This window comes from Dermacentor andersoni, chromosome 8 (assembly GCF_023375885.2).
Source record: "Dermacentor andersoni chromosome 8, qqDerAnde1_hic_scaffold, whole genome shotgun sequence".
In the NCBI taxonomy this organism is placed as follows: Eukaryota; Metazoa; Arthropoda; class Arachnida; order Ixodida; family Ixodidae; genus Dermacentor; species Dermacentor andersoni.
The window spans coordinates 99,140,404-99,158,173 of NC_092821.1; the positions used below are offsets into that span (position 1 = coordinate 99,140,404).

Consider the following 17,770-nt stretch of genomic DNA (forward strand, 5'->3'; position numbering starts at 1 on the left):
TTTGGCGAATAATTAGAGCTATTCAAAGAGGGTGATGCCTGGCTTCAAACTTCACAAATTAATTTCAGTGCGCTGTCACCTCTGTTGGTAAAAAGCGCTGGAAACAAAAAAATCCGCCTGATTAATATTGTCTGTCAGTTCCTTTTGTCAGTGCTGTGGTGCTTCAAGAGCAGCTTATTATAAGTGCTTCAAGTGCCCGGCAATGCGTAATGCGACCGTATGGAGACCATCAAGTTCTTCTCCAGCCACTTCGTCCGTAATTTAAAACACGTGGTCTAAGCAGAACTTAGGCGATTATTGAAGAGCACGACCCCTATGGAATCCTGCGTAGACATGAATAGGGTAAACTTATTCCGTGCATAGGGAGGTCCTGTTTCGCTTACACGTGCAAAGATAAAATACTTCCTTGATTTAAATTTCCGTTCAAATCCACCGCGGAAATTTTGTGATCTAAGCTCACGTGGGGTGAAACTCTCGGGTAATGAGGTTCATATCACATGGCGCTTTGTGTCGGTCACTTCGCTCTTGCATGCCGTTTCGCCGCGCTGCTTACCATCACGGTTAGTGCAAAAGAACCAGCCGAATTTCTCGTTTATTTCAATGAAGCACCAGTACTAGCTGCAAGAAACGATGACGAAAGCGCAGAATGTCGACCGCAGCGACGAGACGCAGTCAAAAGTCATTTGGTGCGCTCGACCCCTGTGCTGCCCTCGCGCAGCTGCCGAGACGTGGGAGGCTGGCTCCCAGAGGGCGCGGTGGTCGCCTCGACCGCGTCGCCAGCGAAGTGGCCAGCGTCCCCTGCCGGACGCGTCACGATTCGAAGAGGCCCCTCCTCGGTCCACTGATCCGGGACCACCGAGCGCTTCACTGCGTTAATTAACCGGTGATCTTTTTAATATAATCAAGGCAGTTAACGAACTGCGCTTCCAACTCCGCATCTGGTTAGGTAAACGTTTTCTTGGGGAGACGTCAGTGGTTGACATGCTGCCCAGCGCGCAACGAGATGACACTCGTCGACAGACAGCCAACGCCTGAGTGTCTTCAAAATGACTAATCGGACTGAAAGAAGAGCACCGATTTGGATTTGGTTTGTTCTCAGAGTGCATGCAGAGTTCATTTATTGCTGTCGAGCGCAAAAAAAAAGTTGCGTTTTATAGCTATTTTTATTGTACACAGGTGACGGTACAGTCAAATCACCGCCATATTCTTCAGCCAATTGCTGTTTGTAAGTTTTCATGGGTATTATGGGAATTATGGAAGTTTTGAAACCAGTTTAATTAGTTTGTCAAGTCACGACGTTCTTGGCTTTTGTTGCCAGGTGCCCTGAAGGAAATCAGCAAGCCTCACTGATAGCTCTCATGTAAAACCATCACTTGATACTAGTCACTAAAGCCACTACAATAAGCACCATCATATCATCATCAAAAAAGAACATCAGCAGCAGCAGCAAATTATACTTACTGGTGAATAAAGGCCTTGGGAAGCAATCTCCATTTAGACCATTCCTACCTCAGTTGGCTGCATCCTATTCGTGAAAGTTTGCTATCTCATCCAACTAGCTCATCCTCTATCACTCTCTGCCAGGGAACACAAATGCCAGCAACCAGCAAATATACGTCACAATTTTCCTGTGAACGAGGATAAAGGAAACCGAGGGGCTCGGTTTTTATTAGTCATCAAAAGACGCCAAGAAACCAAGGCACCAAGGACAGCATGGGGAAACTACTTGTACTAATCGAATGATTTAAAGAAATTATAAATTAATGGAAATGAAGGTGGATGAAAAATCAACTGGCCGCAGGTGGAATATGAACCCAAGTCTACGCGTTACTCGTGCCATGCTCGTACCAATTGCGCTGCCGCGGCGTATTTTCAACCATGCACAATCTGGCGTATTCATGTTTATTTACTAGAACATAGCGAGGGTCTCGATGCCTTCAGGTAGCATGTGTGGTTGACATGTTGCTTTCACCCAAAAAGGCCACGTACACGTGACGCCTGTGGCACAAAGGATGTTCCACATCAGCCACCAAGGCTTATGTGTGGTGGCGCTGGCTAACACACCCAGGATTAGTTCTAGTAGACAAACATGAATACCCCAGAAGGTGCATGGGAAAACAGCGCCGCGGTAGTTCAGTCGGTCAGAGCATTGCCCGCGTGATGCGCAGACGTGGGTTCGTATCCCACCGATGGCCAATCGCTTTTTCATCCACTTTCATTTCCATTAATTTATCATTTCTTTAATTCAGTTGATAAGTACAAGAAATTTCCTCCATGCTGTTTTGGTGCCCTTGTATGTTGGCCTCTTACAACAATTCTACAGTGTGATATTTAATACCTCTTTCCTGTCTTCTTTTAAAGTAACGCGTCTCATATTTTCTTCCGCTGCTGATTGCGCTATCGTCAGCTTCTTCTCAAGCTTCTTTCTCATCCTGCAAGTTTAACACGTACAAACTAATATTTCTATATCGAACTAATTCTTTTTTTTGATACTGTCGGTGTGTAAGTACCGTTTTAAGACTTAAACGCTCGGCAGGGCTCATACGCTTAATGCAAATGCAAAACATGTAGTGCTTAAAGCAAGCTTAAAGTGCGCCTGCTGTCGTCTATATTATAAAGCTTCCTGCAGAGGGGTCACAAACCATGCGGCGCATAAGTTGGACTCACCTACAATCGCGTAGGCGATCATGATTGTCAGGCTGAGGAGGAACGCGGTGAGAAAGAACATAGTGCAGTACACCATGAAGTTCACCGTGGGCTGGCTCCTGAAATGACGAGAAAGCTTTTTCTGTTTAGGCGACAACGACTATCAAGCGAGCATATGTAGTTAATATTTTGAGCGTGCAAACAATATGAATCGTACAACGCTGCCATGTGGGGCACCGCATCTGGGGAATAACGTCGACCGCCGTTAAGCGGAAGTGGAGATGTCGAATAATTGGCAGTGACAATTAGGCAATCTTTAGCACCGCCAGTGCTGGGATAACAGTGGGCCAAGCACTGTATGTCACCTTTATGCTTGCACCTCGGACTCGGGAGAACGTTTTGGGTGTCGGCGGCGAATTTACCCGCAACCTGGAGCTGAGATGCAGCAGGCCATTCACGATTCCCTCACCGCTGCGGCTTAGGAGCGAGTAGGGAGTTTTAGAAATATCGTACTGAAGGGGCTTAATTTACACGCAAGATCCTGAAAACTATACAGGAGGTCCTTTGCGTTATCTTGTAGCCTCCTCGCGCCTGATTTTTCATTTTTCTTTGCTTTCTATGCGCCCGGTGGCATGGGTCCCCTAACTTCCAACCACTTATTGTTTAAAAATCCACTTTTATTGTGACGGCACAACAGATCACAAGATGACCTGCCGACACGGTTGGGGTTCGCATCGAACTGAAAACGTGCGTTTACCGAAGTGTCATGCACCACATTGCCGAAACCGTGTTTCGTGTCGATTGTGCTCATTTTCCTATTCGTCCTGTCGTTCGTCGTTTGCTCGAGCGAAGTCGCACGTCTTGTGACATAAACAGCATCGACCACAAGGCGCGTGGGATGACAACAATTTGATTTATTCAGACTGGAAGAAACCATATAAAATACGGCTCCAGCGCGTTTCGTTACAAATCTGTTTTCACCTTCAATGGTGCGATTTATAAAATGGTGTTAAATGTCACGTGCGTACCTTTATTTCGGTGTTTCTTGCGGCACCGGGCCCTCTGGTATTTGTTCAAATGTCCCGTAAGGGGAAAAGATTCAAGGATTATGCGGCCTGTAGTCTGCCTGGAGTTGCGCCACGCTTCATTTGTAAGTTGTGGAGGCTGCTGACAATCCTTGTGCATTACACAAAGTGTCCCATGCAACTTTAACCAAACTGTAAAAATATGCGAATGCCATGTAGCTGGTGAGAACAAATGTAATGTTGTATGCCGTCGCTCGGAGATGCTGAAATTATTCTTTTCATTCCACCTACATATATAATTAGCCCGACATATATATATATATATATATATATATATATATATATATATATATATATATATATATATATTGTTGATTCGTCACGGTGCAAGCTCCCTACAGCAACAATGTGGCTAAGCGCATAGGGGCGGCCCCTGTGCCATGTACGCATTTAAGAACAACGCCTTACCGTTTCATGTATTCCCTGGCGAAGGCCGGACCCCAGCCGAAACGTTGGAAATAACGCATCGTTTATTTTACGTGTATTATCGTGTATATATATATATATATATATATATATATATATATATATATATATATATATATATATATATATATTATATGCGTGTGTGTGTGTGTGTGTATCTGTAACGTAATGGAATAAGCCTATGCACCAAAGACGTATAAGACCAACTGCATGATAACAAATGTATAAAGACTCAAACACTCACATTTCCTTGGAGGTTGGGGCTGGGAAAGGAAGAAAGTGAAAGTGCTCTTGAAGACAAACGGGCTAAGCGCAAAGCACAAGAATGTTCTCTAACGTTTTATGATGGTTTTAATGCACTTCAATTTCTCTACCATAAGTGTACGGTCTCGTGGTCAACCCTGTAGCATAAAGGCAAAACAAAATTCGCAGCCGCGTTCGTTAGCTGAAGGCAGTCGGCTGTACGTGTGAGCTTAGTCAACAATTTTGCGGCTACATAGACTACACAAATAGACCTTTTGCATTTTTAATAGCACTTCTTACTGCCGCCAACTCGGAGGCGCAATACAGGATTAGCATCAATTGGATTACACATACAATAAATCATTTTTCTTATAATAAAGCCCGAAAGGAAGTACAATATGTCCAACAAGTATATTTATTACAAATAATTATATGTATGCCTCAACGAAGAATTAGATAGTTTTTAGCTTGTTCATTGAAGTATTAATCGTCAAGGTATATCAGGTTACCAAACACCTGGACGGTAGCAACAGCGCCGGTGGTGACGCCTCGTGGCGCTTACATGAGTGTTATCGTGGTATACAATAAAAAAAAAGAGGCTGCCATGTTAAGATTATGTCGTTGTCGACACTCAACACAAGCAGCTAAATATAATGTTGCAATTGACTGAAATAATAGGCCCGATTCTTAGCTGGTTAGGCTGTGCGTCACCAGGTGGTGCAACCATCCCAGCCGCTCATGTTTACCTCCCTAGAGTAATACGTTTTGCTCACAGGCCAAAGCTGCTCCATAACACATTTGCACCGCAAACTGAAAAAGAAAATGTGTAAATCCCTGAACTGTAATGATATGCTGCCCTTGTGAGTTGACCGCTTCGTACACTTATCCCACACTACGTGGAAATTATCAAGCTTCTTTTTTTTTTTTTCATCCTGAAGAGGTCGTGCAAGTGAGTTTTTCTTTAAAAGAGTTCAATACGATTGGCCAAAGTACATGCTCTGTTGGCTTGAAAAGTACGGCGATTAACTATACATTGCAGCTCACGATTTGTAAATGGATCATGCTGTGTAATTGAAACTCGTTTGGTATTTCACAGGGGTGCCGACATTGGAATCCTGCACACTCACTTACGCAATCTTATTTTTAAATAAGATATTTTGTACAACTTGCAATACAATGAAGCTTCATCGTGAAATTAAATGCTAATTTCTCTCACAGTTAGAGCATAGCCGAGGAGAAGGGATGCAGGCCAACAAAGCTGCTCGATAACGAAAACACATGTTTAGCGAAGTATGCTGACTATCAAATACGCAAAACTTCTTCGCGAATATTCACACGAAATACCTCCCTTATAGCGAAGTTGGCCTCGACCCATCGAATTCAATACGGTTGCAACCAGGGCCGTAAATAAAATTTCAGCATTAGTACGACTTTGTTATTTCGTTTTGAACATGCAATTTTTTGGTTTCGCAAGCGTTCTTTATTCATTGTTTTTCACTGTTTTAGTTGCTGCGTTGTTTAAACGAGCTTCAGCAAGAGTCACGTAGCTGGGCTGCTCGTAAAGTCGAGCATTGTAGCTCTAAATATGTAACGTGGGAGCGTTAAAGGGACTGACAACTGGCCAGAATGTGTTGTGAGACGCTGACGGAAATGAAATGACCATATTTATAGTGATAGAAACCAGCACGCTGTTTGGGATTGAAGCAGGAAATATAATTTTAAATTGGTAAGGAAAGTCAGAAAAAGCACCAAGTAGTGAGGCCTGGCGGTGAAATCGTGATACTTCGAAATGTAGTCAAGAGATTACTGTACGTAAGTCGACCGTCATTAGGGTGCAGTACAATTATTGCTGAAATTTGTAGTTAGTATATTATCGGACACTTGCGCTTTATTCTATGCATAGCACGAAGTAAAGAAAGCCCACGCCAACGAGCGGCGCTTGCGTCGTCCCACATGCATGGCGGCGCACATACTGTTGTACGTGCGCGAGTATAGCACGAGTTTGCAAGTACCCAGACTTTTATGATCTCCCTGTGGTACAAGATGTCATCGACGAGTTGTGCCGTAAATTGTGCCGTTTACCCTCGTGTCGGCGCCTCTGTCACAATGCACCGACGCCGAGCTCTTCGCCGACCGTCGGCAGATTGTCGGCGTCGGCACAGTGTCACAAAGGCGCCGACACGAAAGTATACAAAAAACACTGTCGCCGACAGTCGGCAAACCGAAATCGCGGTCGGGTTGGCCTAGTGTGAGTGAGCCTTTACTAATCGCCATTCTCACGGCGCGCTGCTTGTGGCGGGGCGGTGGTTTATCGTGCAAGTCGAGTTCGTCGCTTCCGCTGCCGCTTTCGTCCATCGAAACATGACGTTCGGGTGCTACTTCGTAAGGATCTGAACTCTGAGCACGCATGCCAGCTAAAATCCTTTGTTCCAGCTAGCTTAGGTCTTTGTAAGGTGACATCGGAAATAAGAAGTGCACGCTTGGCTACCGCAACACGAACCGCGTGCCACGTGTAAAAGCTTCGTTTCGATTCGATGCGCTTGGTTTCGTTTTGACTAGACAAATACCAAAGCAGTTGGGCAGGAAACCGCAAAAGCACGTAGCTATTACCGCATAAATACTTCATTACTTTCAAAAACATGAATCGTAGCAACATCGACTCGACAAATAAAATACTTTCTCAGACCTACGGCCGCACTTGTCGACTGGCTCCCACTAGTGCCGGCCTATAATCGCTATCGCGCTCACCTACCACAGTGAAAAGCATGCTTCTAGTTAACGACTTCATCTTCTATGGAGATCAAAAAATTCTGATAAAGAACGTCAAACGGCGTTTTTCACGTTCTCATGATTAGACGCTCTGGCGGGTAAGCTTTCCATTGCACTAAAAAAAGTGGGTATACCATGAAAAGTGGTTGTCAGTCCCTTTGACGAACGCATCATAAATGTTTGTTACAAACGGTTCTACACTGCGGGTACCAATGTACCCTCCCCTGCCTCATATGACAGACTGCGCATTCATGAGGACGGCCTGTTAACAAGTTTGATCTCTGCGAGCCCTGGCTCCAGACAAAAAACTGTTGAACATGAGTAGAGCACCACAGCTCTAGTTTCCCGCGTAATCCGGACTACTAAGTCCCGGCTTCGACTCACTTGCTCCACACACCTCACCGCGACACGCGCTCTGACTGGCCTCTCAGTGACCACCTCTCTGATCGCGCCCTGTATCTCAAGCTTTGTACTACTGAGCTCTAGCTGAGCGCTTCCTCGCCGCGACAGACGCTCACAGCGGATCACAGACCCGCTACGCTGCGAGTTCGTTAAGTGGGACCTTCGCTTCCGCGTGACCACTTCTCGTGCTTGGTGAACCGCTACACCAGTTTAGCCAAGCGGCAGCGGGCGCGCGTTCTCGATGGGTCCTGCAGTGAGCGTTTCTCGGCAAAGCAGTGACCGTCGCAATGTGTTGTATGTCGAGAATAACGTGCCCGCGCTAAGTCGTCCGCAGTCTGGCCCATCTGAATTTTCGGCCTGCTCTCTTCGCCGTGTCGGATAGTCGACTGAACACGGCCGCATCGCGTCCATTGCGCGCGGCTGAGGAGCGTCGCTCCCTTTGCTGAAAGCCCGGCGGAAGCCCACATTCGCAGCTTGTATCGGTTTCCCGGATACGTCCGGTTATTCCCGGCGGGACCCATTATATCCGGATTTGTCTGTGTTAGAAAGTCGGCCCTTTTATAACGAACTGGTTACGGCGCTGCAAGAAGTCTGATATTAAACTGGCATAAATAATAACCTGGCTACTTACTCGTCACCGGATATAACAAACACGTACGAATGTTTGTGGAGAGTTGATTACGCGCGCTAAAAAATGAAGCACTCGTAGTAGTGCTCAAACACCCCATAGCAGCCTGACTCTTGCAGCAGCACTTGTAACACCGCAACTCGACGCTATCTGTAGGTTCTCTATCTGGGTATGCGTCGTATCGCACCGTATCTGCTTGCGCGCTAACATGTGCACAAAAGCACAAGCAAAAAAAAAAAAAAACAGGAAACAAGAAAGACTAAAAGCATAAGACACCGGCGCTGGCGCTTATGTGCTGCTGGCTGTAGGCATTCGGAGTGCGTTATGTCCAATGTCCAGTTCGCTATAAGACACTCATGTTCATTGAATATTGCCATGTTTTGCGTGTTCAATTTAGACGCCAATTTGTCTGTACCCGGATTTGTTATATAGGAGTCGCCATATTATGCTTGCTTTGTCGTTGAAAAATAAGAGAAAAAACAAGATGCGAAGTAACACACTCAAAGTCAAGGAGATGAAGGCCCACCATCAAGTCTGGGGTTGCGAGCCACGGGAGGAGGATTGAAGGGAAGGAGGTCAAATTCTGGAGGAGGAGGAGGAGGAGGAGGAGGAAAGGCGAGAACCGGAGGTGGCGGGGGAGGTTGTGGAAAGGGTTGCGGTGCGGGAGGGTAGTAGTAGTAGTTGTTGTAGTTGGGATCGTCGTAGCTCTGACCCACCGGGGGCGGCGAGAAGTAGTCGTGGAAGCCGGTCTCGTCTGCGAGAAAAAGGCAAGCCGTCGTGATTCATACGAACTGCAGAACATCGAGCGGCTCACGAATCCGTTCATTCAGGGTTACTGATTTCGTCGTATGCTATAGTCCAAGCAGATGTGTACTTTGTAAAATGCGAGTCACTATAAAACACTCACGCAACCCCTCTGTGCAGCGTAATCCCCTCAGAAGTAAAGGTCTATAATAATTTTTTTGTCTAGGTTAGGCCTGTAGTTCGTAACCTGTCGTTAAAGGTTAAAACCGTGAGCTATAGGCGAGAAAAGAGAGAAATTACAGGACAAGCAATGACCTGTCTTTTTCTTTTTCCGATTGCCCTCACTAACAGTTCAAGTAAAGGAAAAAATACAGTAATATGAAACGAAACTCCGTTTAAGACATCCGATGCAACACTGCGGAAGCCACGCAAGTAGTTCGCGGTGACGAAAATGTATCACTCCGCGCGGTCCGTCCATGCTTCGCTGACGCCAACGGTACAGCGTACCAACGGCGTTTCTCCGCTCAAGCCTGCACGTGAGGCTGCCGTGAGGGGCTGTCAATAAAAAAAAAAAAAAAAAGAAAAACGAAAAGAAACGTAACGGAAAACTAATTGTTCTAAAACAACACATCAGATAGTCGTATAGCACAGTTTGCTGGTTTCTAGCTATTAAAACATTTTCATTCAACACTGAGCTTACATAAAGGACAGTTTCGCACAATTGGTATGAAAAACATCGAACTATTTGAGTACGGACGCAGCCACTGCAAAAAAGTATCTCTAGCCTGCAGAGCGTTGCACCTGATGTCTGAAACGGAGTATAAGCCGCCATCATTCCTGAATGTTACACGTAGAAAGCCATGTAACGGCGAGAGACTATTTACAGGCTATGTACACGGATGACAAAGATGGCTGAACAGGCGCAACGTCCCAGTGATCGTCGTCTTCTTCGTTAGTCCAAGGAGTTAGCCCGTAACAATATTATCACTGCTGTTTTGTTTCCTCGTTCTGTTTTTCTTGGTTACTTGTGATGATTCTCCGTGCATACCATTGTTCTTCTTGCATTATTTTAAGGATCCGTGTGACGTCGGTATGAAAATTAAAAAAAAACTAACGTTTAAAAGTCAGCGCTGCAGGCTCGGCGTGGGTGCTTATCGGTTATGGCGCCGCGCTGTACTGACATCGAGTTCTTGGGTTCGAATCCCAGCCGCGACTCCCACATTTCTGAGAGGCCGGAAATCGAGAAATCTCGTATGCCCCGTGTTTTCGGAGCACATTACAAAAACCACCACGTGGTGAAAAATAAATCCGGAGTCGTCCACTACGCGGCGGGCTCAGTTACCCGCTATTCAGCTTCGTGACGTGAAGACCCCACAATTTGAATGACTGTTACACGCTGGTCCTGCCATTTCTCTTTTCCAGTTTGACTCTCGCTCGCGTTGTTAACTTGTGGTGGCGCTGTCATCTGCAGCACCACCGGCAAAACACCTGCTGTGTTAGTTCAGTCGCTATGGTGCGTTGGGATGCTGAGCTAGAGGTCACCGGCTCGATAACCACCTTGGAGGCCGCATTCCAGCAGGAGCGGAATGCAAAAAACACTTGTTGTGTGTGCTATGGGCAGTGCGGTCATTGAGTTCGCTTCTCTGCTGGACCCTGAAGCGCCAAGCGACGGTGCTTAACAATTGGCGGCCCCTGCGGCACTCGGAGAAGCGGACGCGCCAATAGGGCCCACTGCTATAGAGGCAAACGAAATTCATTGTTATTAATGACTCGCGATGCGCTGGGGCCACACAATCCCGTCCTTTGTGGTTGGCATGTTATTTCTTATTCACTAGAAATGGTCGTCCGTGCCTACGCTGACCAGAGACGGCCCAGTTGAAGAGCATCCGACGCGGCTGTGGGAGCAAAGTGCTGCCGCCGGGCACCTACCGGTGAAAAAGATACAGGCGCTCTCCCGGCCTGGTGCTCGGCCATTATGGGACCTCAACGCTTGGAAAAAAGGCCACTTGTCTCCAACGCGAAGGCGTCCCCACCTCAATTGGTGCGCTTGGGGCACCACATGGAACATGGCCACCATGGGAGTGGCCCAAACATCGCTTTTTTTTTTCCGTGCTCACGAGAATTTCGAGAGAAATTTAGCGCGCAGGCTCATCTCCCAAGTGCAGCACCCCTGAAGGGAGGGGAACGCCAGGAGGGGGTTCGATATTCGATTCGTTTCCCTTCTGGCACTACTCGATTCATATTCAATTCGCTCGCAGAAATTACAATTCGCACACCCCTAAAAAGGTGAAGCAGTGGTTTGATATTTCTTGACTTCCTATCTGAGCCCATCTGAATGAATTGAATGCTATGGCAAATTTAGTATTCTATTTAAAGAGAGCCACACGATTGAACTTACCTGGCAACGGTTTGTTCGGTGGAAGCGGTACTGCGCACAAGGCAAAGAAAATGGCATATTAAGGAAATGTCATATTAAGAAGTGCTGAGTCATTTCCATTGAGCTCCTTCGCAACTGAGCATCAAACTTCAGTTGAAATTGTTTTGCAGTTGCAATCACTTGCTACAAGCGGCAGATAATTGAAGATGACAACGAGAATGGTCGTTGGAAACAGGCGTAACATAAGAGACGTTGTGCGCGCTATGTATTACCTTTTCTTTCATCTACATATTTTGAAACGTTGGGCTTGTTTTGTTCCATTGAAGAAATGACGCCCTGTTTGTAGAAACTCAATTATGCAAAAAAAAAATGCTAAGTTTCCCCGTAAAGCCGCATTTTGCATAGTTGATGAGACTAAGGACTGTTACTCATCAACAATTTAAACAATTGACCGTTTTATTGTTCTAAAAGCAAATTTTCTAAAGTGTGGTAATGTCGTAATATATTTTATGAGAAACTTGCCTAATGGGTACCTATACACACATAATTGTTTCTGGCCCGCTAGCTGAGGCCAACCTCTCCGCCTTTTTTTCAATAAATTCTCTCTCTGAATATTTCTGGAGTCATGTCTCATAACGAACGCGTTTACGAGAGTATTTTGGGTGGAACAATACGAGAAAAAGAGACGACATACACAAGCCCCCGTTTTTTACCACTTTCTTTGTCCTCGTCTCGTTTTTTATGCTACCCTCTTGCTATTGTTCTATTTCCAATGCATGGTTACAAAGACAGCCGCAGATGTATCCATGTGAGCCTGTTCGTTTCAGCTACCATGTTTTGCCCTAGACTTTCCGATTATATCGAAGACTAGTACGAACGTAAATATGCCCAGTGAGTTTGGGCTCCGGCTTGTTATTTTTAATTGTTTTTTTTCTACTCGTTCGTCTTTAGTTCTGAAGCCGGTCGCATGAAGTGGTTACGCTACTGCCTCTGCAAGCCCGGAAATTAAAAAAATTATGGCTCATGTTTATGCAGAGTGAAGAGTCAGTGCACCGGAGTGACACCGCTACAGTTACATTTAGCCGGATATTCGGAATTTCGAGTCATGCCAAGAAGATCAAAGAACTTACGCAGAGACGCCTGGTACATCTCGCTGAATACAGCTACAAAATAAAGTGACAGAGAGCGAAAACAATATATAGTATGTCACAATTCTTTAACAGTGTGATATCTCACGCGGGGTAACAAAATTACCACGGAGAAAAAACAAGCAAAGAGAAGAACATAGTCACTGCAACAAAGAGTGTGACTGCGTAAATGTCTACGTTTCTTTCTTTTTCATATTTGCGTTTGCGAAGCATGTTATTGCTGTGAAAATAATGTGCGTCAGATCTGTAAAGCTAGGGGATTAGGATAAGCAGGCTGCTAAATGTTCCTAGAGACAACAGCCATGACATGGAAACAGGTGAGCGTAGGTTCCTTGAGAGACATCCGGTAAGATTTATTGGCGAGCAAGCGTAGGTAGCACGTGTTCCGGTTCGGATTATATAGTGACAGGTCGTGTAATCCATAGAGCACAGATTAGGATTACAAGAGAAAGAAAATGTCGTATGAGCCGGCTGAGGAATATGCGGAATGGATTAGCGTAATTCCGCGCACATAAATGAAGAGCTAAGCTTACGCAATACAAAGATAGCTAATTATTGCCGGCATTGTGCTTAGTCCAGAAGTGGACCAAAAACAAGCGGCCGCCATTTATGAATGCACACCACACATACCTAATATTTTATCTAGAACTCCCTACCACACACTTATAACTCATGTACGCGCACTCCGTACAGAAGTCAACCCAAATAGCAATTTTCTACCTCGCGACTTCTGTTAAATGATGCTAGAGGGAAAAAATTTTTTCAAGCCAGGTCGGTAGGTTATATAGTGTTTTAAAGTTTACTCGAGGTTTGCCTGCTAGAAGGAAAAAGTAAGATGATGTAAATAACGGAACTGTGAGCCTAGGCCCATATTCCCGTGTCAAACCACAACTCTGTCGCGTCTTCAGAGATCTGATGGAGATGCACGAGAGCGAGCGTGACAGCTTTTGGGTTTGCAACGGGAAACGCCGAGATCTCAGTGAGAGGGACAAAACACACGTGTGTGTGCGTTGCCTCATTCCTGTCCGTGTTCTTGGTGTGCTGCTATAAACTTACAAAAGCTTCACGCTAAAAAGACCATACCTTAATTTTTTTTTATGAAGGATACACATCACACGGAAGCTAAGGCATCGCCGGGCGTCATTCGGCGAAATTACTTACCTGGTGCAGGTCATCAAGGACGCCGAACTAATGCGCCGTTCAGAGCTACCCATGCGTATCCTGAGATGGACCTGAAGCAATGGGCTAGATTTAAAGGGTTAGCGCACTGATTCTCTCCGCGTATGTGGCTGTGCAGCTCGGCGACAACGACGACTTCTGTACGGTCCGTCTATGTAGCGACTACGGCACGGCCCTTAACCACGGAACACTGGTATAGAGTGAACCAACTCAGTACCAAAGGAAATGATGAACTCGGAAGCTGCCATGGGCCTGCCGAAGTGGCTTTCTTACTCCCGAGGAAGTGCGACCTCATGATCAAGTCACAATTGAACACCGCACGACCGCTTACCCATGGTCTTCAGCGAGCTGGAGCACAACAGACCAGGGCCGGTATCCGTTGGCCTCTTCTTTTTCTTATTGTCTACTCGGCTCGTGCGAAGTGAAATGGGGCGACCCGCTACAGGAGGCAAACAAGGAATCGGATGCTAGGAGGGTGAAGAGACTGTGAAGTATACTTTGGTCAAACAAATAATTAAAAATAACGAAGAAAAGAACGGCGTGTTGAATTCTCGTTACGTCCGGTTCCAGTGACAAACGACACATGGGAAGGATGATAATACTTGACAGTGAAATGAAGAGTCCACCGTGTTTGCCTGTTTCACAACCCGGCGAGCTAAATGATGGTTAAATCACGGCTGGAACAGGATCAGGCGAACACATGAAGGGAGCTATTAGAAGAAGCGTGGAGAAAACAAACTACAGTGCATCAATAAATATATTATTAAGTCATACGAAAAGTTAGCTAAAAGTGATGAAAATGTTTTGCCCAACTCCTGCGGCTCTGAAAAATTGTGGTAATGTGGTCCGAGGGATGCATCAATTAAGGCAGCGTAAAAAAAAACATAACATAAATGCGCTGTCACACAACTTTTTCAATCAGTGCGCCACGCAAGTTAGAATTTCTATGTGCGTGCGTGAGTGGGCCTTTTTCGTAAGCAGGACGCGTACGTGAGTGAACCGTGGTAAAAGAGAAGACGTTAAACTCCGTATTCTGTGACGTATCACAACTCGAAGCTGTTTCCCGACTCCACCGAGTCGTCGACAGCACCACTATTTACTGAACCGATGTTGTGATGTGCGCCAATAGAAACAGTGCTGATACTGTGTTTGTCCAACTTCATGCGTGGGAGAAAGAGGCTGGCACATAAGACTTTTAAAAGATGCCGGGCAAGCCAAACTGCTCAATTTCCAGGTAATATTGGGCAGGATACCCACAGCTTCAGGATCCCGGAAGCTATTCATTGAACAAAAAAAGCATAGGCTGATTATTACGATGCAATACCTTCAGGATCACAGTGATAATCGAGGCAACATAAAGAAGAACTGATCAGCATGATCCTGACTGCTTTGACAAGAAAGAAAAACCTAGAAGAAATAGAACACGGCAGTCCTGTGCATTTCTCGCAGGACACGAACTGTGACAACTGAAAGATCATTACGGGTTGACGCTCAGCGCCTTCGGCGACTCGCGTTTAAGAGGCAGTGTGTTCATGGAAACACCTCTCTAGTACGCGCGTAGCTATACGTTTAGCGTTACGTGAAGAGCCAAAGAGCCCGACAAGGACGAAAAGTGTAAAAGTATAAACTACCATGAATTAGTGATGGGACAAGTCGTTTATATAAGAACTACTTCTCGAAACTAGAATTCGGCGCAGGACAAGTGTACACCGTGGGCGATGACTTATGACATGTTTCGTGCGTCTGCAACTCACGTTGGGGCCTCAATAGCTACACCGATATGTGCTCTACATTCAGGCCGCGGCTCTTTTGTACGCACCCTGCGCTCGGGCCTGCTGAAGGGTGCCGTAAGTGCTTTGCTGGCAATGAACACTATTTCACCTTGCTTGGGACACTTGTCTCGACCAGCTGCTTCTTGCGGGACGTGCTAATGCATGTTGCGTCCGCGTGTACTACGCGTGTGCGAATGCGTTATTGAAGATACCATCCTCGTTGCCCGCGGTAATCTTACAGAGAAGTACGGTAACATGCAGTACGCTCAAAAATTGTCACCAACATTGTTACCGTTGCGGACAGTTTTGAGGGCATTGATAAAGTTTATGTTGCTCATGGCGTCTTTCCAATGGCCGTGTCAGGGTGCCATGGAGTCATGTGCAGTTTTAATTGCACGGGTTTAATGGAGCCGTGCGACAGCGTGAGCCACCTTTGCAGCGTTATTGTACGTTCCCCGCTGTATGGAAGCCAGTAATGTTCGGCTCAGATGTTCATGGAAGCATTGTCCCGCCTCCAGTATGATTTATTGACCATGCTCGAAAAGTGTGGCCCTCCAAGGTCTCTATACTACTGTCCACACGTCCGGCTTTGACAAAGAGGGGTATTCAGAAACAGTAGCCCTCTGTACAATGGACAAACTGCAAATCCCTGTTGCGGATTCACGACGCTGCAGAATCCCATGAATATCGATGCTGGAGTGAGAAGATAGCAGCTGAAACCCGTATGGCGTGCGCATTGAAAAGATATGCGAAGCTCGTTTAACATGAAAGGGGATGCGGGGTGAAGTGAAGTGAAGTGAAGTGAAGTTTATTTTCCCTTTCGTGCAAAGGAGGAAGCCGGGGCTAAAGGCTGGGCGATTGACGTTGACAAAGAAAATAACACCAAACCCACAAAAGTTTATTTTCATGCTTTTGTCTATATTGCGATTGCTGGAAAATCTCTTTTGTGATGGCGAACGTTTTTGTGATTATAAGCGCCAAAGGGAAAAATTTCTTGAAAGGCGCATGGGTTTGTAATTCTTTTTGAATGAAAAAAGGAGGTTCACTTGTCTTTTGCGATCACAATTCTGTTGCTTCAGTTGGGTTACATGAAGATACAGATATTTGCTACACATAAAGCAGGATGTCGGCTGAAGTAAATAGCAATGTATAAGTTACGTTTTGCACTTTGAATCCAAAGCAGGAGCTGTGATAGGGAATTAGTCTTCCTCTCCGAACGTATGTATATAAATGAGAACACTTGAAAGTAACCTGTTTAAAGATAGTCATCCTCAAAATGGGCCACACAAAGAAATTCGTGATTAGCCCCGCGCTGTGGGCGGGGATCTTCCTTAAAGAAGTGTTGCTTGAAACAGCAACAAATTCTGCGGCAAAAAGTGTTTGGGAAACAAATATCTGACAAGCGATGCTGCTGGTATATCCCTTTAGCTACTACTCTTCAACTCTACGCTACTGCCAGTCTTCAAGTAAACACGTGCAACATGCACCCAAAAATAACCACTCAATAAATTGTTTTCTAGAAATATTAATAATGGCTTACAGTTTCTCATAACACTCGTGTCTCAAGTGAGCGGGTGAGCAGCAATAAGTCGGTAAAATTAGTGCCACAAAAGAAAAAAAGCGCTACAAACTTGCCACCGCATACATTTCGCTCAAGGGCAATATCATGAGTGCCCGAATTAAAAAAAAGAAGAAATAGTTTCTTTGTCGCTGTTCCCCTTCACCCTCCTCTCCTCCCAGTGGAAGACGGGCTTGCAGTGCCACGTTTTTCTCTTAGTGAAGTGAATCGATCGCGGAGACAGTGTAACAGTGAACTTTGCCGATCACCGTGATTGTGTGTTTATGTATTCGCCAATCCGAGAAGCTGTGTAGGAAAGGTGCTACCCTGATGGGGCTCATCCTGATACCAGCGCGTGACATGTGTTCGTTATTGTCGTTTCTTTTAAGTGGTTGTAACGCGGGTCAATCTTGGAGGCAGTGACATCAAAAGCGCGGGAGGCCAGATCGGGACAACGCTATCGCATCGGAGTCGTTCAGGGGAAGCACGTGGACCAAACTTCTTGGTAACTTACTCCGGGTTCGGCGGCTATTTTCTGTATGTCTGTGATCCCGCGCGCTTCAAGATCGGTTCAATTTCAGTTTTAACCAACTAGTAAAAATCGCCACCTTGTTACTCTAATTTTAGCCGCTTATCAACAACTAAAGGTCCGAAGAAATCAGGCCCTCAGCGATAGGGGCCAACCGTTTAATTGAACTATGAGGAGCAAAAAAATTCAAGCGTATCGCTAAATTAGAGCCAAAACAAAGGAATGGTTAGAGGTGAAACTTTCACTAATGTCGCTAGAACAAAA

The 17,770-nt window shown here is 45.7% G+C and overlaps 1 protein-coding gene across 1 annotated transcript; it reads right to left on the bottom strand.

Annotated features, from left to right (window-relative positions):
• Window positions 1-574: 574 nt before the first annotated feature.
• LOC129384252 (uncharacterized) lies at window positions 575-14,023 on the bottom strand. The gene is made up of 7 exons (XM_055069466.1): window positions 13,979-14,023; window positions 12,451-12,483; window positions 11,342-11,371; window positions 8,726-8,953; window positions 4,402-4,420; window positions 2,668-2,765; window positions 575-867 (listed from the first exon to the last, which is right to left on the bottom strand). Exons 1-7 carry the CDS (start codon window positions 13,980-13,982, stop codon window positions 680-682), a joined length of 600 nt encoding a protein of 199 aa, XP_054925441.1. The 5' UTR covers window positions 13,983-14,023; the 3' UTR covers window positions 575-679.
• Between the last annotated feature and the right edge of the window lie 3,747 nt (window positions 14,024-17,770).